The 23,448-nt window shown below is 39.0% G+C and overlaps 1 protein-coding gene and 2 long non-coding RNA genes across 8 annotated transcripts; 1 reads left to right on the forward strand and 2 right to left on the reverse strand.

Annotated features, from left to right (window-relative positions):
• Positions 1-370: 370 nt before the first annotated feature.
• Positions 371-677, forward strand: LOC117548044. Its single transcript, XR_004569287.1, has 2 exons — positions 371-460; positions 553-677. It is a non-coding gene; the product is annotated as an uncharacterized LOC117548044 (long non-coding RNA).
• Positions 678-11,038: 10,361 nt separating this feature from the next.
• Positions 11,039-11,924, reverse strand: LOC117547694. Its single transcript, XR_004569227.1, has 2 exons — positions 11,592-11,924; positions 11,039-11,415 (listed from the first exon to the last, which is right to left on the reverse strand). It is a non-coding gene; the product is annotated as an uncharacterized LOC117547694 (long non-coding RNA).
• A 50-nt stretch (positions 11,925-11,974) lies between these two features.
• Positions 11,975-16,236, reverse strand: LOC117547658. 6 transcript variants are annotated; one of them, XM_034218457.1, is made up of 9 exons: positions 15,009-15,071; positions 14,288-14,447; positions 13,961-14,072; positions 13,538-13,847; positions 12,947-13,032; positions 12,807-12,862; positions 12,674-12,707; positions 12,476-12,540; positions 11,975-12,080 (listed from the first exon to the last, which is right to left on the reverse strand). In XM_034218457.1, the coding sequence occupies exons 4-9, from the start codon at positions 13,830-13,832 to the stop codon at positions 11,990-11,992; spliced, it is 627 nt and encodes a 208-aa protein (XP_034074348.1). In that variant the 5' UTR covers positions 13,833-13,847; positions 13,961-14,072; positions 14,288-14,447; positions 15,009-15,071; the 3' UTR covers positions 11,975-11,989. The 6 variants fall into 6 exon arrangements, 5 of the variants coding, with proteins under 5 accessions (XP_034074348.1, XP_034074323.1, XP_034074322.1 ...); XR_004569226.1 differs by having other exon boundaries at positions 12,002-12,080; positions 12,476-12,543; XM_034218432.1 differs by lacking the exon at positions 15,009-15,071 and adding an exon at positions 16,140-16,236 and having other exon boundaries at positions 12,807-13,032.
• Positions 16,237-23,448: the final 7,212 nt, after the last annotated feature.

A 23,448-nucleotide genomic window follows, 5' to 3' on the forward strand; every position in this document is an offset into this window, starting at 1 on the left:
TCTGCACAGATGTCCGAACGCGGATTGTCGAGGACTTTCCTGCAGTGTAGGGAAAAACTCAAAAAGATGAAGAGTGAATATCGCCAAGTAAAGGACAACAATAACACGAGTGGTGCGGGTAGGAAACAATGGAAGTGGTTCGACTTGTTGGACCAGATTTACGGCCATAGACCGGCCAACGTTGGGAGGGAGGGAGGCCTGGACTCTGCAACGGCTTTACTGGAGTCCCTGCTGTGGTGGTTGCATTCTCCAGCCACCTTCCTTGTGTGTGTGTTTTCCCTTTCCCTGTTTGTGTGGGCGTGGTGCCTGTCACTCCTGGCTCCCGACTCAAATCTCCACCAGCTGCAAACAGTTGAGCACTCTCCTCTGAGACACACCTGATTCCCATCAGCCATTACGGATGGTATATCAGCGGAGGCTCCACAACCTGTCAGCGCCAGATCGTTGTTAAACCCCAGTGGTAAAACTCTTAGCCTTCTCAGCCTTCTTAAAGTATAGTGACTATTTTCGCTACACCTGAATATATTCTTACCTGTTCTTCTTGTGCTCCAGGATTACGCTTCAGTGGATTACGTTCCAGTGGATTAAAACTCCGGAGGATACTCTTCAGTGGATTACGCTCCAGTGGATACTCTCCAGCCGGATTATCTCCTCCAAATAAAACCTTTGTAACACACTGCCGTGTCCTGCGTTTGGGTTCTCTCAGATAACCATAACACCTGCAAGGTACGCTCACTTCTAACAAATAAGTCTATTTGAATCCTTACATTAATGTTCGACAACCCATGCTTTTATGGAGCCCCGAAGAGCTACATAGCTAGCTAAGGCAGATAGCCTAGGCAGATAGCCTTAGCTAGAGCTATTGTTTGCTAACACCATATGTGCCATTGTTTACGTTCAGTTTTTCTTTTCTATAGTTGTTGTTGCTATTTAGTATTGTGCTGCAGTAGTTTGTGAAATTAACAAGTCATTTTGCTGTTCTAGATGATTACATTGGGACTAGTGAGGAGGAACATTCCCGAACAACGGGTGATGGCAGTGTTCCGTCCACAACATCGTCATCGAATCCAGAACGGACCCCAGCTCGACCACAGACACTAGCCAAAGAACCGACACCAACTCAACCACCAACGCCGAGTGCCATCACGACACCGCAGCGTGTGGTTCTAGGTAAGAAATAGAAATGGCAAAACGACTGGAATTGTGTTTTGTTTTTTTAAACCTTGGATCATCCATCGTCAGTAATTAAAATAAGCTATACCACTGTGCGGAAATGCTCTGTTACAAGTAAAGTCTTAGCTAGTAAGCAGCTAGTACAGTTGTGTGTGACATCCTATCATATATTTATATTCATTATCAACAGGCTGGACATAATGTAATTCACTTTCACAATCATTGTAAACATCTAGGGCAAGAACTTTCTTTAGTTCACCTTACTGTTGTTCTGTTTATACATGTTATTCTTATATCCTTGTGTGACCTGTACCAGTGTTTTTTCCTTATTGCTAATTATTATCTTATTGTCACCCAGGCAAGAGGAAACGAGGAGAAGAGGATCGGGCCCAGCAGGAACGGCACCATGAACAGCACATGGCCCAGCAGGAACGGCACTTGGACTGGGCCAAAGCGTCTGCTGAGCGGAGATGGGAGTTGGATGCGGCCTTGAGAAGGGAGGAGGCCGCTCAAGCAGAGACCTTCAACCCAGCCTTCCTGCGCACTCTTGGCGAGGTGCTAGGGGGACTGGGCAGCCGACGTGGCCCGTCTCCTCCGTGATACTTCAAATAACCTTAATAGTTATTGTACATATTATATATTTTGTATCTAGTTAATTTTTAAATTCAACATTTGTACTTTCTTGTTTATTTATTTTCTTTAAAATGTGCATTTTAATATTTATTTTTACAATGCCATGTATATTTATGCTGGCTGCAATACAGTTTTACATTTTTTATTTGTATTGTTTAATGGCATGCCTTTTTTGTATTTTTATACTGCCATCAATAAAGTACATCTTTGACTTATCTTATCTCTTGTTGATAATGAATTGCACCCAACAGAAAAAAAATCAGATTCACATAATCTTGATTTAGAGAAGATATAAACATACATGAATTTATAAAGCAATAACAAACACCATCAGTTAGGAAAAAGCCCATAAGATAAGTTAGTTTTAAGAGATTTAAAGCAAGAAATTGAGTTTGCTAGCTTGAGGTCCTCCTCTAAAACATTATTACATGTTTATTTTGTAATAGTATTAAGAATACATGATAAATACATAATACATGTAGTAGAAATTGCTCAATTGTAATACCCTCGTTCTACTAGACTCAAACAACACATTCCTTATATATTTCAAAGACGAGAGAACAAAAGTAGAAACCTATAACCCATTCAAGCAAGCTTTTAACATGTCTAGAAGAAAGATTGAGGTTATATTTTAATATATTATTTTATGTTGTGGATACTTTAGCCTCCATCCATGTTTACAATTGTCCACACTATTTTACACTTGCATTTATGAATATAGTTTTGCTGTGTTTTACACTTTAGTATTTATGTTTATAGTTAGCTTTGATATTCGCTTAATTGATTAGAAAGATTTTCTTTTCATGATCTGATATTTCCTCAAATGTTCTTATTATGGGGCAGTACACTGGTGCTTGAAATTCAAATATTTACTAAATATTCAATTCAGATAACAACATTTGTTTAAAACATTTGACAAACACATGTATATGAAAAAAAAAAGATGTATTTATGTTCAATACAATGAATACAATACAATGCATATTTAGGTATTCAGGTAGCGCATCAAACCCTCTCTGATGTCAGTGCCCTCCTCCTCTGCACCAAAAAGCCTGCCCAAAAAGCCGATCGCCCCGCCTACATTGCGTTGCTACCCCAGGTCCTAAACTGTAATGGAAATGCGCCACGGCCTCGGACGGCCAGCGAGGCAGTCCGAGGCCTGAGCGAGGACGCTTAGGGACGCTTAAACGGGGCTACCCCGCTTCAGTGGAAATGCGCCATTAGTAAACTATCTAATATTATATAGCCTAACTGGTTGGATTTTTTTTTTTAAAGTACTGATATTATTATTTGGGAGTACTTAACATCTGATGACATATAGTCCTTTTTTTACATAAACAGCTTTGACACACGTCCTTTTTGTTTGTTTTATTAAATATTGCAATACAAATACAAAATGGTAGATGCAAAGGTAAAGGCAAAAGTTAATGCACTTTAAAATCCCTTTCATTGCAGTGTGTCTGTTATATGGGATGTACTAATGAAAATTGATGAAGAAATTGATTCATTTATAACCCCTTTATTGCACCTTGCGGCAGGTTGTATGGCACAGAGACAATTAAACTCATTATAGAATTGTAAAAAAAAATCTTAATCCTGCACTGATTAATTCAGCTCACAGCTTTATTTTACAAGATCTCTCGTTGTAAACACATTTGAGTAGTTACATTACTATTACAAGTCAAGTACTTGGGGGCATGTGGAAAATAATGAGTTCTGGGAGTAGGCCTACTTCTTCACCTTCAGTTACCATTTCATTTTCAATTATAACTTCAGGCAGACTTAATACTCAACTTCAGATTAGATTTGAACACACAGTGTAACGTTTCTTCCTGTTTACTTCTGAATCCAGAGCTGTGGTACATGTTTGGTAATTTAATGTAAGCATATTGTGCCCCTACATTGGATTACCCTTTGTGCTGCAGCATCAATATTCTTGCTAATTAAGATTTAGGACTGTGTTGTCCCCTGTTGACTCTTTTGTCACCACAGTGTAAGTGATCTGCATCGATTTTATTTTCTCATTTCTTTTTAATTGCATGGATTATGTCCCAGTGAAAATGGACCTCCCCACAATCACCCAATGCATGCAATCATTAACAGTATATTGTGCACTGGGAGGGATTTTACCATCATAAAAATGCATTAGGTTTAACAGTTAATTTCATATTTACGATACGTGAACGAACGCACACATTTTATACAAAGCAACCTATCGTTGTATACCTACTGATATGGTTAATAGTACCATTACGTTAATAGTACCATTTAGGTCAAATCAAAGATTTTAATTTCACGTAACAAAGTGTTATGGATGTCCATTTCAGGGATATAGTTGCTGACCAACAAAGCATATACATTTAATAATAAAAAGTGATAGGCTTTACATAGATAATACTTCATTATAAAATAAAAAAATACCTTGTATTGTTTTATGGATAAGCAAAGCCCCTACTTTTAAACAGCAGTTTTCATAGAGTTGATCAGATTAATTAGGGTTAAATTAAATGAAATTGCTGTGGGATCTTTGGAAATGCAAAGTTATAAAAAGTTACTAAAGATTGATGGCAAAAGAAAGTATCCAAAGCCCTGATTATTGAAAACTTCTCGCAAAATGTCTTATCTTTTTACTATTTCAATGTACATTTAGAGCAACATACTGAAAAGAACTCATATATTTATGCCTGGATATTGTTTTAAAGAGTTTTGTTCATTATCATAGAGGTTCAGCAAATATCTCCTCACAGTTGTGTTGTGTGGGTATTCATACACAGCCCTGCCTCTGCATATGGGAATCAAGCAAAGTGTCTCAGACTGAGCCCCACAACACTATTTCAGCCAGGATGTGAAAAGTAGGGCTGTACCCGAATATCCGAATATATATCTTTTTTTATTTTTTTTCCTAAATGTATGCTATCAATAAAGGCAAATTGCGATATTCTTATACTATATTTATACTTTTGAATTGCACTGTTAAAATGCGAAAATATATACAATCTCAGCCTGGGCTCCTGACATCGCTTTCACTCACAGAGTCACGAACGCAAACGTCACGCTTCACCTCGCTTCACCTCGCTTCACCTCGCTTCACCTCGCTTCACCTCGCTTCACCTCGCTTCACCTCGCTTCACCTCGCTTCACCTCGCTTCACCTCGCTTCACCTCGCTTCACCTCGCTTCACCTCGCTTCACCTCGCTTCACCTCGCTTCACCTCGCTTCACCTCGCTTCACCTCGCTTCACCTCGCTTCACCTCGCTTCACCTCGCTTCACACACCTGAACACAACATGACGAAGACTTCAGCTGTGTGGGACCATTTTAAAAATTGGACGACGATAAGAAGAAGGCAGTGTGCCAAATATGCAACAAGCAGAGATGGGGTCGTTACTAAAAAAAAGTAATATATTACAAATTACATATTACTTTTAATAAAAAGTAATATATTACACTACTTCGTTACGCTCTACATAAAGTAACTCGTTACTTTACTCGTTACTTTACTCGCAGGGCCGGCCCGCCCCTCCCTACAGGCAGATCACGCAGACTGCTAAAGTTTCAAATGTTCTCTTTAGTTCAGTTTCCATTGTCGCATAAGACTGATCCAGATCCTGAATGTTTTCCTATCTGACCATGGCTGTCCTCTGTCTCCTGCTATCTGTATATTTTTGCGCAGTCTATCTCTGCTCACGCTGTTGCGTTATGGAAGCAAACAAGAGACAGAAGTATTTGAATTGTATTAGACACCGAATTTATAGCATTGAAAATAATTACTTTGAAAATCATGAATCTGAATTGTTTTTGCTCCGAATTTACCTATGTGAAATAAAAATGTAAAAATTCAAGTAAAAAAAATTCGAATGTTCAAATTCAGATCCCAAAAATTCAAGTGAAAAAAATTCGACGTCAAATATTTCGGTGTTTAAAATTCGATGTAAAAAAATTCGGTGTGTAAAATTCGACGTCAAAAATTGCGATGCAGCCTCATCCGGGCTACTCAGACAGGATAAGCAATCGAGCCCTAATGCAATCAAACCGACTTCTGGCCTATCAGAGCCAAGCGGCAAACCCCGGGACAGTGCGGTGAAGCCCAATGCTGCAAACTATAGGCGATGGATGCAGATGGGAGCAATTCCCGTAGACCCTTTGTTAAAATGTCCAACTTAACATCAGAAAATGAACATGTTTCTAGCCTGGATCTACAAAAACATATTCTGTATATAGTTAGATTCCCCCTTCATGACAACGGGGCTGCTGCTCCTAGCTCCTCTCTGCTAGCTCCGTTAGCTCCGTGATGCTACAGCGGCTCAGCTCATGAGGAGAACACTACTTGAACTCGGCCGTGTTTGTTGTGTTGGTTCCTGGTGGACTATTCGTCCTGCAAATATAGGATTGATCTGCGGTTAAAACGGACCGTCCATGAATGCAGTTTCTTCGGTAAGTCAACCCTGCGTACTTTATGTTATGTTACTGGTGTTTTTATTAAGCTAACGTTAATGAATGTTTAGAGTTGGGGTAGCATTTGAGCAATCGTAGCTCCATCTGTGCTAACGATGCTATGCGTAGCATCCAAGAGTGTAAAACATTAAGTGGGATGCTACTGTATACCAAAAGGCTTCTGTGCGAGGTTGCTAAAATAAGGTCATCTTTGTACGTTAGATAGTTAGTTTGCTATTTAGGTTACTGTATGCATTGTTAAGGTTCATTTAAATTCGCTATGCTCTACTATAGCATAAAATAGACTAGCTAACGTCAACGTATTGTTGAAGAGAGGCTTAGTGTATATTAAATCAACCTCACAATGAAATATGTGTATCTTTAAAATATGAACGTCACATTTCAAGATAATAACGCTCCCTTAGATATTGTAATATGGTTTGTTGAACTGGAGTTATTTATTGCAGCTAACCGCCTATCCGACGAACGACCCAAACATTGTTGTTTTTAATATTATTACCAATGTCTCTTTTAATTGTATTATCCTCACACTTGAGAAACAGCCTCATCGTGGCTGTAGAACAGAACATGTAACTTAATTCCTGCATTTAAGGACGATGAATAGCGTAGTCAATGCTTTAGTGACAAATGATTTGTTTAAATATTATATATGACGTTATCTGTGACTTCAGTGGAAATTAAGCTTATCCATTGCATTGCATTTGTTCAATAGGTTTGTGTCTTACCCTTACGTGTGTGATACATATGAATATGGCATATGAAAACAAATTAATTTGACTGACTCATGAAAACCTCATCCAAAGTAACAGTAAAATAAAAAGGACCTACACAATAATACTCAATCAAACTGATACAGTATAAGGACTGTGATATCCAGCCATTTCTTAAGTATAACAATAAGATTATGACCTGTTTTTAAAAGAAGATAAAAAGTTGTTTGCATGTAAAGAAGTCTGTAACCCATGCATGTAACTTTACATCTGTTTGTTCAAAGTCTCCTTAAGGTGATCCAGACAGGCTGGACCAGAGGAGGAGAGACAGATCTGGAGTCCTAGCAGCAGAGAACTTCAGCACGGATTCCAAGGTACACCTTTTTCATGCTTTACAAAGAATGCATAAAGTAATGACTCCAATACACTGATAGACATGCCATTAAACATGACTGAATACTAGATCCCCTACACATCAGTGATGTTGAGTGGACTTTCTTAGCAAAAGGTTACATTTACATTTTACCAAGCAACATCACATAGTGAGAGCTGCGACCCTTTGTCTTTCAGTGAGACAACCGGACAGAGCAAGCTTCCACAGTTGCACTAAGTTTTGATAGCAGTTAAATATTATTTTAATAATACATTTATTTCAATGTTGATGAATTTAGAACGGTTTATTCATAATCTGATTATCTTTGTAGTACACTGTTGGATTTAAAAAACACATTCAAATAAAAAAATCATTATATTTATGAACAAACAAACACACCTCTTTCTTAAATAACACACTTGCTCAGCAATAATATGTTTTTTGATATTTCTGTTAGGAAAGGACATGCCTGAGAGACAGGGACTGCTTCACCATGTTCTCTTTCCTCTGAGGGTCCAGAAGAACATCCAAGAGGGAAAGGAGAAGCTGATGTTATGAGATTTAAGAGCAGTACAGGACATTCACTAAGAGACACTTGTATTGTAACACAAAGACCTGCACACTGAATAGTTTTGTAGTCTAACAGGAACTTCATTTGTGTTGTTTTGTGTTTTACGTTGCACAGAGACAGTGTGATTGTCAGGCCTATAAAGTTTGGCAAAAAAAAAGTCAGCTGATCAAATGCATTTGCACTTTGAGCTTCACATCCCTTGTGCCGCCGAGTTTGGAACGTCATAAATAAATGGTACCAATCTTCAGTCAGATGTGAATGTGTAATTTAACATTTTCAGTAAGGATAACGGACAAAAGGAGTGCAAATACAATTTATTGAAATGTGAACTAAAAGTTATCAAGCATGAACCATCACCATTTTTAAAAAAAAATAAAAACGAAATAATATACATAAGTTACACTAAATGTTAATCTGTTAATTGACAGGCTAGGCCTGTGCAGGTGGTAACAGCTATGCCCAGCATGGGCTAAGTTCTGTAGGTGCAGCTGGTGTAAGTCCTCCTCCATCAGGTCTGCAGGGTCTTTCCCTGCGAGGAGGACTCCTCGCAGGGAAAGACCCTCAGCCCTCCGGCCAAAGCAACAGACAGGACGTTCATAAAGCTGAGGTCTCCCCCAAAGTCTCTAATCATCCATCCTGTGAATATGAGAGGGGAACAAATAGTGTAATAGATGCTTTGGACAATAAGAAATATAAAGTTAACTGTTGAGTTGCTCAGTTTTTTAGATTGACAGGGTTTAATAACACAAACAAAAGGAGAGAAATAAAGATTGGTCTTTCAATACATTGTGTTGATTTTGTCTTTTGAATTGTTTGTCTGAAGTCAAGTAGCTAGAACTGTTACTTATAGTTTGAATGATACAGTCTGGTTATAATGTGTGGAGGAGGCATCACAGGTAAGAGCACCATTTGTTGTGTTCCATCCACAACACATTGATGTGTGTGTATTTATTTATCTAATATTTCTTGAATCATTACTGTCAGTCCAAAACAAGAGATTTTGTTTTGGTAACATTTAAAAAAACAAAAACATTATCTCTTTTCCACTACACTATCTTGAATACTTTAGTTTTTACGTCACTACATTTATCCAACAGCTTTAACATTATAAAGGTGTCACTTCGGACTCTGGGTAATTATGACAGCATGTCCTACTCAGAGCCCTAGAGTCTCTCGGGCTCTGGTCCTACTAGTTTGAGACTTTGAACAAACCAGACCTTCATCTATTAATGTAGAAAATAGTCGGCACATTACACCATTATGAAAGTAATAATTAGTTAGCTCATTGTTCAAATGAGCTCCAACTACAACAGTTAAGTCAACTCGTGCATCGGTAATAACAATAAATCAAATAATATAATAGAATAACTTGTGTCTACTTTAAATACTCTAACAACACTTGTTGCTAATTATACTAGCATACTTTTACTAAAGTAACATTAACATGTTCAAATGCAGGGCTTTTGTAAGAGAGTATTTCGTATAGTGTAGCATGGTCTACTTGACTTATCTAACCGAAGTGATCGTTACGTTACTTTGCAAACCGTCCGTCCCCCCCCCCCCCCACACACACACAAACAAATTTGAATTTGAACATTCGAATTTTTTTCACTTGAATTTTTACATTTTTATTTCACATAGGTAAATTCGGAGCAAAAACATTCAGATACATGATTTTCAAAGTAATTATTTTCAATGCTATAAATTCGGTGTCTAATACAATTCGAATACTTCTGTCTCTTGTTTGCTTCCATATTGCGTCGGCGTGTTCTCCTGCGTGTTGGCCATGTGTTGCACTGGAACCAGACACCACAAAGACTTCAGCCGAGCACGTACGAACTGCGCATGCGTGAGTGGCAATAACTCTCCTTACCAGCAGGCGGCGGTAGTGTGTATTCGTCATTCAAAACAGGCAACAACCGGAAAACAGAGAAGAAGAACAGACCGTGATATAAACAAACAACAAATAGCTGTGCGTTAGCTTCACCTTAGCATGTCATTTCATTTCATTTCAAACCTTTATTTAGACAGATAGGTCCCTTGAGATCACGGATCTCTTTTACAAGGGAGACCTACGGTGGCCGGCAGGTGCAAACGCTAAACAACGGCCAAAAACACACACATAAGCAGGAAACACCTGCAAATAATTAAATGAAAAACCAACAAACCCTGAAAACACATACAACAGAAAAACGCTGCATTTACAGAAATTATGCAAGCTAAAACTACAACACACAAACCCCGAAAACAAACGCAACAGAAAAACGCTGCAAATACAAAACCGATATGCAAAGTCAAAAGCACATACAACCGAAAAACACATTACAAAAAAAAAAGACATTACAAAAAAAAAACATTCCGGAAGTGCTTCAGGCCTCTAGGGGGCGCGCTACGTGGAACAGATCGATGTATCACCAGACATAGAGAGAACGAACAAGAGGAAAGAAAGTTCATTTAAGTGGAGAAAGATATAAGAAGGTAAGTTTTGTTTTGTTTTTATACATAGAGCGTCATATTTATATAGCTAGCGTTAGCGTGCCTAACAACTACACCAGCTGAGGGAGGAGAGCTTCACGTGAAGAGAAGATAAAGTGAGGGAAGAACATTGTAAAGAGATGACAGATCAAGTGCATGCAAATAACACGGAAAAAGGACATTTGAATTCTTAGCAGTTTGTTTATATGTATGTATTTGTGTATAGATGTTGCAACTATACAGAGCTTTAGCAATTACCTGTAACTATGGTCATGCTAATAAAGCTATTGAATTTAATTGAGAGAGAAAGAGAGAGAGAGAAAGTGACAAAATGTGAAGAGGGACAAAGTAATGACAGGATAGTAGTGTGCATTAGACATGCTCAAGAACAAATAGAGAGACATTCAAGGAGAGAGAGAGAACACAGATTCAACGGTGAACATGATGTATCTTTCTATTTATTTAGCTAACCACTATTTAGACTATGTGTTTTTGATTGACTTGATTACATGGATTTACTACATCAATGTATGTCTTTTCAGGCCGCCATGTTTTGTCCTTTCTGTGGCCAACATCTGGGGACAGTTCAAGTGTTCTGTGGCTCCTGTGGCAAACATGTACAGTTTTTGGCAGAAGTTGAACACAACAGTAAGTTCACTTTTTGTATTGTATCTGTTTCAAATGCAAGAAATAAGGATTCAACACACTACTCTGTTTAGAATACTAATTGCAGATGCACACTAGTTATCAGCATGAAGGACACATTTTTTCATTGTCTGTTTGTGAAATATGTAGAAGCCATCATTAAATTGTAGACCAACGCATGATTAAATACACAAAACAGCTTATATTATACATTCATAATTGTGTATTAGTTATATCTTTATAAAGAACATTATGCATTTAGAATCAGATTTTGAGACAGTGAGCCATGACATGATGTTTTCTTCTTTTTCTCCTTGTGTTTTTGAACTATAGAAGTTGCAATCATCCTCCCAGCATGAAAGTATTCGTCATCTTTTGCAGCTGTTGATATTTTTTGTTAAATTATTATCACGTTAACCAACAGTTGCCACGTTATCATAAAGATATACAGTATAAGATCATTTAATTGTCACGTAAATCCAGCTGCAAAATCCATAAGCAGCTCCTATATTTACAGTACAGTATTGAACATAAGACAGATTTGCGAACATCATTACCTGCATTGTCGAACGTGAGGAATTTCCTGTCCTGTGGACCATCAAATATTCTTCTCATTCTCAGGCATTCCATTAGGAGGGTCAGGAACTCACGCTTGGGACCACCAGTGTCCACTCCATCCTCAGTTTGTCCCTCATCATCAGTAAACTTAACCTGCATCTGATGAGAGGGGTCGAATGAGGCCCCTTTGAAGCCGCGGATTGCTCCATCCCATACATTGGCTCTATTAATATTGAACCTGCTTGCCATTTTTGGCAGAGAGTTTCTGCAACAATGTCTGGCGCAGTCAGGTATTCCTGTGCTGGGAAAGACAAGTGATGTATTGTAATATTAAATGATGAAGCTAGTAATAAGATTTACAGTATAGAATAAAAAAATTAAGTGATAAAAGTAACAATTAATAAATGTCCTCTGCAGTTTGCTCCGTTTCCTCTTCTGGCTCAGACTGGCTGTCAATAATGATAAGTGCATACACATTTGTGTAGTTGCTGCAGTGAGAAGACAGTTGAATAATTACTTTCAAATACATAATATATGCATGACAGTCATATTTGCAAAAGGATGTCGATCCTCTTCCTGTTTTTTTTAATACATTGGGTTCTAAACTGACAACAGCACTTTGTCATACTCCTGCACAATCCTTGTAAACATTTGAAATGGATGCAACAAACAATATCTGATCTTTGAAAAATATTTGTGGGTGTTTTTTGCATCGTCTTCACTAAGATGTTGTGGGTGTCCTTTGGAAATGTATGAAAGTATAATTGTTCTGCTTCCTGGCAATATTACCCACTGTGATTGGAGGCTATGCAAACAACCAAATGTACAAATAAAAATACACACCAAACAACTGTGTCACGATGCAACAGTCAACATCGTTTACCTATAGAAGGTGTTCTGACCCGGGGCAGACTGGACCTCTTCCTGGAATGGGGTTGGTTCTCCATCCTACTTTTACCCAATAAATAATAATGATGCAGTTGATCTAATGACAGTGTCATTAGCACACAAAGGTATTTATTGATTTCATGTTCACAAATTCAAACCTACATGGTATAATTACATTTGTAATTAGTCTTACCTGATCAGACGCTGGTTGTGGGTGCCTGAGAGGTCTGATAAAGGTAAACAAAAAATATATTCAAACTACTGTACTGTTAAAACATTCTGCTTCTTGTGGCACAAAATAACATGTTGACAATGTTTTATTTTACCCTGGCAAACTGTTGTCCATTCTGGGAGTGATCTGTTCATTTGGAAAGTCCCACACCTGCATACAACACACAAATGACTGACTGAAATAAAATAAATTCACTTTAATTAAGAATAAATGCCACGATAGATCCAAACTGACCACGGTGTCAGCAAGACTGTCTCCAGATGGCAACTTTGCAACAACCACACTGTCCTCGTCACTTGAAGAGGTTGTTCCAGTGTAACCTAAGAAAATAAAAGTGTCATGATTAATACTATACAAATAATTGTTCCCCTACGTCTGTACCTATCATCAAATGTTGGTTTGAATCCTGAATAATTGGATTGACATCAATCAGAAAGGATTCAATCGAAACACAAAATGTTTGTGAAATGTACATTATATTGTTGACCGTCCTTTTCACTCTCACATTAGGATTTAGGGCACAACAAACCAACATTGTTGTGAGAAAAAAGGTTAATTTAGAATTACAATCCTTAAGAGGGAATTTATATTTAGTTTGAACAGAAGGAAAGTTTGGAAGCTTTTGTTGATACTTAAATTTCATTTCTTCTGCCACTATTCATAAAAGACCATTTGACGTCATAAGTTCAACCACGAAGAGAAAGGAATGATGGGTGGAATGAATTGTGTTAAGAAATATAGACAGAACAACTGTTATGTTTACATTTGAACTATTATACAGTTTAGTGCTTTAAACAAGGGGGAATATATGTCAGAAGCACTTACAACTGTTTTCAACGGCTTCAAGAGTACAGATGTACAACGTAATTCGTTGGTAGGGCTTTCCAATGGCCTCTTTGTACATCTGTACTGTGAAAGGGGTGTCCGTTCCGGGGATATTTGTTATCACCCTCGCATCAGGGTACAACAAGACATGGGCACCATCTTCCAAGTCCTGGTTAAAGGCTTTCTGCTTTTTTATGGCAGCAGCCAACAGTTCTTCACATGCCCATTGAGGTTCAACATTAAGGGGAAGTGACCTCCCTCTCACAGGTTTAAGGCAGCCATCCATCCTCCTCATTACTCCAACAGAAATCTGCAAAAAGACAATAATATGCAAATGAATAAAACATTTTTTCGGACATTATATGAGAGTGTGGTGAGCAGATTTGAATGACAGATGTATTCATAATAGAAAACGTTGCATACCTTCACCAATTTCTGTTTATTTTTGGAGTTATGCCGTCCCTTTGTAAAAAAGGTCTCTCCCTCTTTTTTATTTCCCTATATTTCTGAAAGGACTCTACAGCTGAGCTTCCTGCTACAAAAAAACAGGAATAAAACATTCATTACTCTTCATTATGTTCAATAGGAGTCTCATCCTCAATCCCTTCTGAGGAACATCTTATAACACATTCAACAGTAGGTAAGCCACATAGTTTAGAGATGTATTTGTATAATAACAGAATTCGAACTTTTAAACCAAGTTTTCTATAAATACTTATTGTTTGGTAATAAAACGAACAACCTATTTACCTGCACTGGTGCTAGGCTGTGCACTTAGATGCGCACTAGTGGTGGGCATCTCCTCAGGGACTTTGTTAGCCACATCTTTTAGAAATGTGATGTCTCTGCCACAGACACCACAAAAGCCATGCGAAGATGTCACGCTGGAACCACAGAATGGACAGTACATCTGTGGAGAAATAAAATGTAGGACAGCAAGGTTAAGTCAAAAAGAGTGGATATTTTTCAGCTACCTAAATATTATAATAGTATTAAAGAACGGTCTTTCAATTAACTCATCAGAAGCCAACCTCCTGTCTATCCCCACACAAACCAAGCACCGAACCTGGGGGGACAGAGCTTTCTCCATCGCTGCCCCCCCCCTCTGGAACTCACTCCCATTAAACATCAGAGACTGCACCGACCCCCCCACCTTCAAAACACACCTCTTCAGACTGTCTTTTAATGTGGGAATAATGTTGTGTTGCTGTTTTAATATTTTAATTCAACTTTTTACATTTGATTTCCTTTTTATCACCGCATCGCATTTGCGGCTCAGGCGTGAGACCCCACCCAGTCTGTGTGATCTGCGTGTACGTGTAGGGAGGGCGTCCCGGTTCTATACTATATCTATATTATGTCAAGAGTTACATTTAGGTGCACAATGGCTCTTGCAAGCTCTTTGATCAAACACGCCAACGCTATCTACGTAAATATGACGCTCTATGTATAAAAACAAAACAAAACTTACCTTCTTATATCTTTCTCCACTTAAATGAACTTTCTTTCCTCTTGTTCGTTCTCTCTATGTCTGGTCATACATCGATCTGTTCCACGTAGCGCGCCCCCTAGAGGCCTGAAGCACTTCCGGAATGTTTTTTTTTTGTAATGTCTTTTTTTTTTGTAATGTGTTTTTCGGTTGTATGTGCTTTTGACTTTGCATATCGTTTTTGTATTTGAAGCGTTTTTCTGTTGCGTTTGTTTTCGGGGTTTGTGTGTTGTAGTTTTAGCTTGCATCATTTCTGTAAATGCAGCGTTTTTCTGTTGTATGTGTTTTCAGGGTTTGTTGGTTTTTCATTTAATTATTTGCAGGTGTTTCCTGCTTATGTGTGTGTTTTTGGCCGTTGTTTAGCGTTTGCACCTGCCGGCCACCGTAGAGACCTGCATCAATTTAGTTCCACATGAAACATAAAAACAACATAAAAAGAAACAATAGAGGACATCATATTTACATATTCACCAACACTTACAAACACCCATAGTGTCAGAAAGCATCTCGTGCAGACGTGCCTTAAAAACATTCAGAGAAATAAAATTGCTCAAATTCAAATTGGACTGTAGGCTGTTCCAAGCAAGTGGAGCTACGCACATAAAACCTGTCTTACCTAAAACAGTCCTTACCCTTGGTACATCTAACAAGACTACATCCTGCGATCTCAGACAATAGCTGCTTGCAACTTTCTGCTTTACCAGAGAACAGATGTAATACGGGAGTTTGCCCAACATAGCTTTATAAATAAAAGTGTACCAGTGACTGGGCCTCCGTACAGAGAGTGATGGTAAACCTGCCTTGGTATACATATAGCATATAGCATGTGTTCTTTGCAGGTGTTTGTTGAGGTTTGATTATGACTGATTTTATTAAGTAACACGTGTCGGGACAATGTTAGTAACTGTAGTGTGATTACTGAATTATTACAGTAACGCGTTAAACCCAACTCTGGCAACAAGAAACTGGCCTACCGCGGTGGCACAACAACTCTGAAAAGTCACCTGGATGCTGTAAGTAGTAGCTTAGCTTAGCTGTCAAGTTGCTATGATAAAGCTGCTTTATCCGCCGTTTTAAACAGTAACGTTACACATGATAAAAACGTGCACTTACTTTGCTTGGAAATAAATATAAATCTTATAAGTATAAATCGTAATAGTAGGCTATGCTCTTTCTGCGCTTCTGCTTAACAGCGTGTTGTCAGGTGTCTCGGATTCGGAGCGTGTTATGAAACCTTTTGGAAAAAAAAAATGTATTAAATTTTTTTTTTTTATCTCCATTCGAGAGGGGTCTGCCTGCAAACCTCCACTCTCAGGACAGTTCCGGTGCAGACCTCCACTCTCAGGACACCTCCACTCTCAGGACAGGAAGTGCACGCTAAGAATTCCAAAATAAAATCACCACTATCAGTACAGTGCCACTTTCCAAATAGGAAATGCACGCAAATACAAAATAAAATCGTACTGACACTTATTATCTATATAGATATATATTTATTTATATATATAAATACGACATCTTGTATTTTAGTTACACCCGCTAGACAACAGTGGAAGGTTCGAGAAACAACCGTGTTTGCCGGGTGCACCGCGGCGGAGGTGGGGAGGTTCCAGCTGGGAACCTCCACCCCGCTGCGGGACCCGTGGGACCCCTGGACGGTGCGTCTTGGTCACGCTTCATATCGGCCGGCCCGGGAAGGAAGAGACACGCAGAGTGGTGGAAGTCCCCCACCCTAACGCAGCACACCCTCCCGGCCATCAGAGTCGAACCCGCAGTTCGGAGGAACCGACCGCCAGAGCACCGGCACTAGGCCGGGCCGGCGTGGAGGCCCTTCGACAGTGGGTCGCGTTTGCCATTCGATCAGTGAGAGGAGAAAAATGCAACAAAAATGGTCAAAATCCGTTAATATATGGATGAGTGGGGGGGGGGGACACAGGCCGGGACACAGGCACAGGCCGTGGGGGGACACCCGAGACCGGGCAATGTCCCCGGTAGAAACCGAGTGAAATAGCCAAAAAAAATTAAAAAAAATAAAACCGGGGAAAAGTGAAAAAAAATAGAAAATAGGCACTCGTGAACCAGGCTGGGGGGGTCAAAAGGGCTTGACCAAGGCCGACCCAAAGTGCACGGTGGGCGGACTCATAACCTCCGTGATGAGTCTCCATTGTGATTTGAAAACTTCCATCAAACGAGTCCTTCGGTGGGCGGGAAAAAAAACGCGTCAGAATCGTCACTTCCTGTACTGACAGTGGAGGTGTCCTGAGAGTGGAGGTCTGCACCGGAACTGTCCTGAGAGTGGAGGTCTGCACCGGAACTGTCCTGAGAGTGGAGGTCTGCAGGCTCCGTTCCGAATATTCGCTGCTGATTACTACCAAATATCCGGAGGCCGAAAAATGGTATTCGGGACAGCCCTAGTGGACAGGCCGTGAATTGAAGTAAATCGTCTAGCAGCTATATTAAATCTGCTTCATGCTAACATTCTGAAGGAACACAGAAAGAGGGCTTTATTTTTTGGATGTCGAGAAATTATCAAAAAGGTTTTCTCCAGAATCATAAAACGTCTTAATTAAGGACCAAATTCAATGTATTTGCGTTCCACCACATTTGCCTAATTTTGAGACAGAGAAACCCCAAAAAGGAAGCATCATGCCACCATGTCTGACAAAAGTGAAACCAGGGTTGGTTAAAAGATTGAAATGTAAATGAGGGAAATTAACTTTAATGGTTGCTGTAAGCTTTGAAACAGCTGGCAATGGGATGAGGGGGGAGACAAAAAGCCCATCTTACACAGATGTAGTTCACACCAACAGCCCTGGGGGAACATATTAGAACAGGTTCAAGGGAAGCTAGGCTGGCGAAACAAAGATGCGTTTGGTTTATGGCTGTATTACGTGGGCAGACAAGGCCCCTGCAAGGAGAGACAAGTATTTTATTCTAACCTTTTATGCTCTTAACCTTTTTTTTATATTACCATATTTTATTCAATATGCTCCTTGGATAACTTTTTATTTGACATGTTTTATTATTTTCTCTTTGTAGCATTGTGAAGCACCTTGAGATGACGTTGTTTTTTTAAGTGTGCTATATAAATGAAATGTATTATTATTATTAAGTACATGTCTGCTACCAGGATTGTGGTCACATCTTTAAGTAGACGCTATACTTTTTTTATGAGGATAAGAAGGTAATACACTTTAGTCATGTTTTGAAATTGCTTAATAACTGACTTCACAGTGAGTCAAGAGAAAAAGAAAAGTGAATTAAAGAAACAGTTATAAACATATGTATGTGTTTAGAAGAAATTATTGGCAGAGCTGTTGCTTAGAACTCTTTTCATTTCATAATCACCCCAACGTTTTTAACCTGGCCACTGATGTTCAAGGATCAACTTGTTAACCTCCCTAAAAGCATTTCTGAATAGTAAGTATTTTTATTTCCAAAGAGAGAAATAGTGTGACCTTACAAAAGAAAAAAATTGATTGGGGTTAAAGGCCGACTGTATAAAGAATTTGACCTAAAAAAATGAAATTCACATCCTGTCAACATTGGTTTCTTTTATGAAATAAGGTTATTTTAAGGGCCTTAACACAGAGACATATTGTACTTAACTTACAACAATCTATGTTGTGGCTTAGCTTGGACATGTTGCTGTTGTAAAGGAGATGCAGCTTTTCCACTTTGCATCATATAATAAAGCTGAAGGTTAGCTAATCCTTTGTTTTTCCACCTGTCTCAATGGAAGTTGTGTAGCACTCCTCAGAGAGTGAGCTCTTCAGCTGAGCCTTGTTCATTACCCCTGCTGCTCTGCAGGGAGTTGTCTACCAAATGGCTTTATAATGGCTCTTTGCTTCCACTGTGATCAGCCTGCTCATTTCTCTGATTTCTGATGCTTCCTGGTGCAAAGAACATTGACACTCAACACTATATTAGTCTTCCAATAACACTGAACCTTTCACACAATCATGCCACCTTTTGCTTCATCTAAATGCAATCATATTCATTGCCAATCTGGTTCAGAAGAGTCTTATTAGTTATTAATGTGTTGCATTGGTATTAGAAGTCAGTTAGCAATATAAGTTGTATTCTGCAAAGGTAACCTAACAGAAAGAGCTTACACTAATACAATATAATTACTTATCATTTCGTCCTTGCCTCATTTCATTTAGCACACGCATTTTACTATTTTTTGCTATTTTGCTATTCTGACTGTAGTAGCGTCATTCTACCTCCATCATTGAGTCCTCTGCCCACACAGATGATCACGTTATTATATGTAAATAATGCTCAGCCATGTTAATATAGCTGTCCATGATGATTTATATGAGAGTGTTGCATGGGAAATATGTGATTCACTTGGTAGTCATTAAGAGTTAAAAATGATGCATTCAGTGCACTAAATGCTCACAAGTTAACAGGCAATACAGTTGATCTGGGTTTAAACAGGCATGCTGCTCTATGATGATGAAAGTCATAATATAATCACATCAAATTGAATCAATGTGCGTGAGTATTTCAAATATCAATCGCATCCTGAAGACCATTTAAGGAGCATCACTTAAACATTTACTTTTTACTCTTGTGTATTCCAACATAGAAGCTAGACCAGTTACTTAAGCGGGTCGAGAAATCTGTATCTATTTTGGTGTTGTTAAACTTGTGTGATGCACATCTGTGAATAACAGAGTTGTGAGCTTTTAAACCCACTTAAATATTTATTGTTGCTCTTTAAAGAAAGAGGTTCATGGGTTTCATCTATGGAGGTTATTCCCTATCTTTATTCAAGAGCGTGGTATTTAAATTTGAGAGCATACTTTATGTATTTATTTCCCTCAAACCCTGTCCTCACACTCAAATAGTGCCTGCTTGCACTTAGATGTGCTCTGCTTGTGCTCAAACTGTACGCTTGCACTCAGATATATTGCTGTTTACAGATTTTTTCTGCTCTCAGATTTATTCTGTGCGCGCTCGAAATTTTTGTGCAACAATCCTGTCAAAATCCCTCAACCAATAGGAAGCCAGGTGTCCTTGCGGGTACGTTCGCTTTATTTATTACAGCGTCCCGTAAGGGCGGTTACTCTTTGGTTTATAAATTCCCGCCCTCCACGGCTTTATAACATTACATGTACTTCACTTCGCTGTACAACTTTTTTTTGTGGGGGGGGGGGGGGGGGGGTAAGCACACTTAGTATATGTTTATAAAACGGACAAGTCAAATCAAGCAATCTGATGTTTCTTAGCCGTGATATAATGAGCGTATATCCCGGGTATAATTGTAGTTACTTTTCACAAATCAGTATCCCTCCGCGTCGTCCGTTATGAAACTAACTAACTAGGCTAACTAACAAAGCTTAAGATGGAAACATTTAAGGTTAACTTCGACCTCCGGGTGGCCTTACTATGGAGGAGTGGATTGAGAAGTGCCTATCTCCACAAAAAAAAAGCACCTAAACGACGTCTAATATGTTCTCTAGCTGTTATTGTTGTTGCATAGCAACCACCTCGCACTATGTTCTGTGCAGAAGGCAACGGAGGGACTATTTTATTTTGAACATCATTATTTAATAATAAAAACTATTTAAATTGGAGTGTGTATTTTTCTTTCACATTGTCAGCCACACGTGGTAACCGTTTTATAAATGCAATAGCTCACTTCAGGCCGTGATATACGAATATCTATACAATATGGAGTTGTCGACACTCCGCTTCGCGTCGGGCCGAACCAAACCGTAGCACAACAGTGCTGGAGCAGAACAACAGTCTGGAGGAAGAAGTGGGCCGGTCGGAAAATTCACTAGCAATCCGCCCTTCCCCCGTTGACAATTTACTAGCAATAACGAGGGCCGGTCGAGATTCCCGGGCTGATTTTTAGTCCCAGTACGCCACTGAACGTAGCTATTACGTAAGATGCTGGTATATATATACTAACTGTGCTTCCCCCCCCCCCCAAAAAAAAGTTGTAAATCAAACAAGTGAAGTACATGCTATGTTATAAAGCCGTGGAGGGCGGGAGTTTATAAACCAAAGAGTAACCGCCCTTACGGGACGCTGTAATAAGTAAAGCGAACGCACCCGCAAGGACACCTGGCCTCCTATTGGTTGAGGGATTTTGACAGGATTGTTGCACAAAAGTTTCGAGCGCGCACAGAATAAATCTGAGAGCAGAAAAAATCTGTAAGCAGCAATATATCTGAGTGAAAGCGTACAGTTTGAGCACAAGCAGAGCACATCTAAGTGCAAGCAGGCACTATTTGAGTGCGAGGACAGGGTTTGAGGGAAATAAATACATAAAGTAGCTCTCAAATTTAAATACCACGCTCTTGAATAAAGATAGGGAATAACCCCCATATTCATCCACAGACTTACTCATGAATGTGGAATGACTTAAGGACCAGCAAGAGTTTCACACTTCCCAACCACAGAGATCTTCTTTTTTTGTGTTTTGAAGAGTTAGAAATAAGCGATGGGATGGTTGAATTCCTGATTAACTTGTTAGCATTCAAACGTTGTTGTATAAAGGCTTGGTGTGGTCTCAGGGTGGAAATGTATGTTTGCACAAAGCTGAGTGATGCTTTATCTCACGGTGTCAGAATGACAATTTCACAGTCAGAAAACTGCATTAGTTCATGAACATTTACAGAAATAAAACACATATATATATATATATAGTCCTCTCAAGGACTACCAAGGCCATTCATGTTAACTCTCGAAAGCTGCTGATAGGTCAGTATGTCACCTTTTATTATGATTAATGAGTATAAGTATTTAAAGTAGTAGTTTTCTATATATAAATAAATAACAACCCCACACAGGATTTCTAACCATCGTTTGTTAAATGTGTCCTACATCTACAGTATATAGCCTTTATCACGTGCGTTGTTCTGTGAGATTAATGTGATAGCAGCTCTGTTGGGCTGCTCTCTAGTGATGCTTGTGAGGTTTTCATGTGCTTACTTATTGGACTAAGTGGAAACATTGTATAAGACAAATACTTTCCGCAGAATGTTTGACTTGAATGACATCCAAAGACGGCAGCAGGGTGATGGGGTTTTTCCTCATGGCCCTGCTTGTCTCACTAAGGTCAAGACTACAACACATTTTATATAATGAAGTTTCAAAAATAGCTATCAACTAAAGCCAAAATCCATCCGCCTGCTTTAGCTTCAACTCTCCTTTTACTGTAATGAAGTCGGATCATGGTGTTTCATATCCCAAAGCCATTTCATAGGCCTTGATTTATTCTCTTGCTTTTTTATTTATTTTCCAGACAATCAATAAGCGCTATCAAGTAAACAGATATTACTGCCATGTGTCTACAATGAATTATAAGTATCTCATTGATTTCAAATGACATTTTGAATAATGTTGCTGAGGATATCAAACATTTATTTGTCTCTCTTGTAGTGTCCTGCAGAAGGTCCTACTATGGTAAATGCTATTCAATTGTATTTGAACGTGGATTTCAATTACAGGCTCCTTACAATACAAAACATGCACAACTTAAATTAACAAAAATGCAACTGAAACAAATGGATTACATTTTTCAGGATGAAGAAGAAGCTGTTTACATTCACAAAAATACACATATTCACCAATGGCTAAACACTGCCATGCAAGGCACTGGACTGGCCATCTCCGTGCTACTAAAGTCCCCATCACGTTGACATTTGTGCTTTTTGGTAAAATATCTAGACAACTATTAAATGGGTTGACATGATATTTGGCAAATATCCCCCGCTGTATGCACCTCATATACAAATACCACATTTCTGGACACATACAAAGAAGAACCAATGCTTAACTGAAGGACGTGTTGGTTGCAAAGCCCAAGCCTAAGGCCTTTGCATAATGGAATTGGCAAGTCATTGATGCACATTTCACTTTTCGGTACACTTTCAATATTCTGGTAGCACTGTTCAATTTCTGTTACTTGGTGAGCTGCATGGATTTATTTCAGCCTCATTTTAGGATTAGCTGTGCAGGCTCATAGGCATCATTGGCTTTAATGAAATACGGGGCCTGTGCACTGGAAGACATTTTCCAATTTATAATGATTCCAAACTAATGCATATTTCCTTACAATAAAGTCGGACAGAAAAGTACAGAGAGGGAGAGTTGACAGCAGAAGATAACTCACCCACTAACCACTACATCTACGGCTTTACTGTAGGGTAAATGCATTTATGTGCTGTTTACCCAGCTCTCAAAATCTGAAATGCTGCTTACTTACACAAATCAACCCCAGAGCATGCATGCACAGTTTACAAGGGTTAGTATGCTCTCTTGCACCATTTCAAATGTTAACTCTCACACTGCTTGTTTTTATATTTTGTAACTGAATCATGGTATTCTCAGTGAGCACAGAGCAGCCGCCCACATGCTGGAGATAAAAACAAACCCTCCTCTGCACGTAAGCCCGCAACAG

This window comes from Gymnodraco acuticeps, unplaced genomic scaffold (assembly GCF_902827175.1).
Source record: "Gymnodraco acuticeps unplaced genomic scaffold, fGymAcu1.1, whole genome shotgun sequence".
NCBI lineage: Eukaryota > Metazoa > Chordata > Actinopteri > Perciformes > Bathydraconidae > Gymnodraco > Gymnodraco acuticeps.

Coding starts and splice junctions, on each gene's coding strand:
- LOC117547658 (XM_034218432.1), bottom strand. CDS start 13,832: ATGAGGAGGATGGATGGCTGCCTTAAACCTGTGAGAGGGAGGTCACTT. Junction 12,708..12,806: donor ATGGACAACAGTTTGCCAGG/GTAAAATAAAAC, acceptor TACCTTTATCAG/ACCTCTCAGGCACCCACAAC. Junction 12,081..12,475: donor GGTCAGAACACCTTCTATAG/GTAAACGATGTT, acceptor TTCTCACTGCAG/CAACTACACAAATGTGTATG.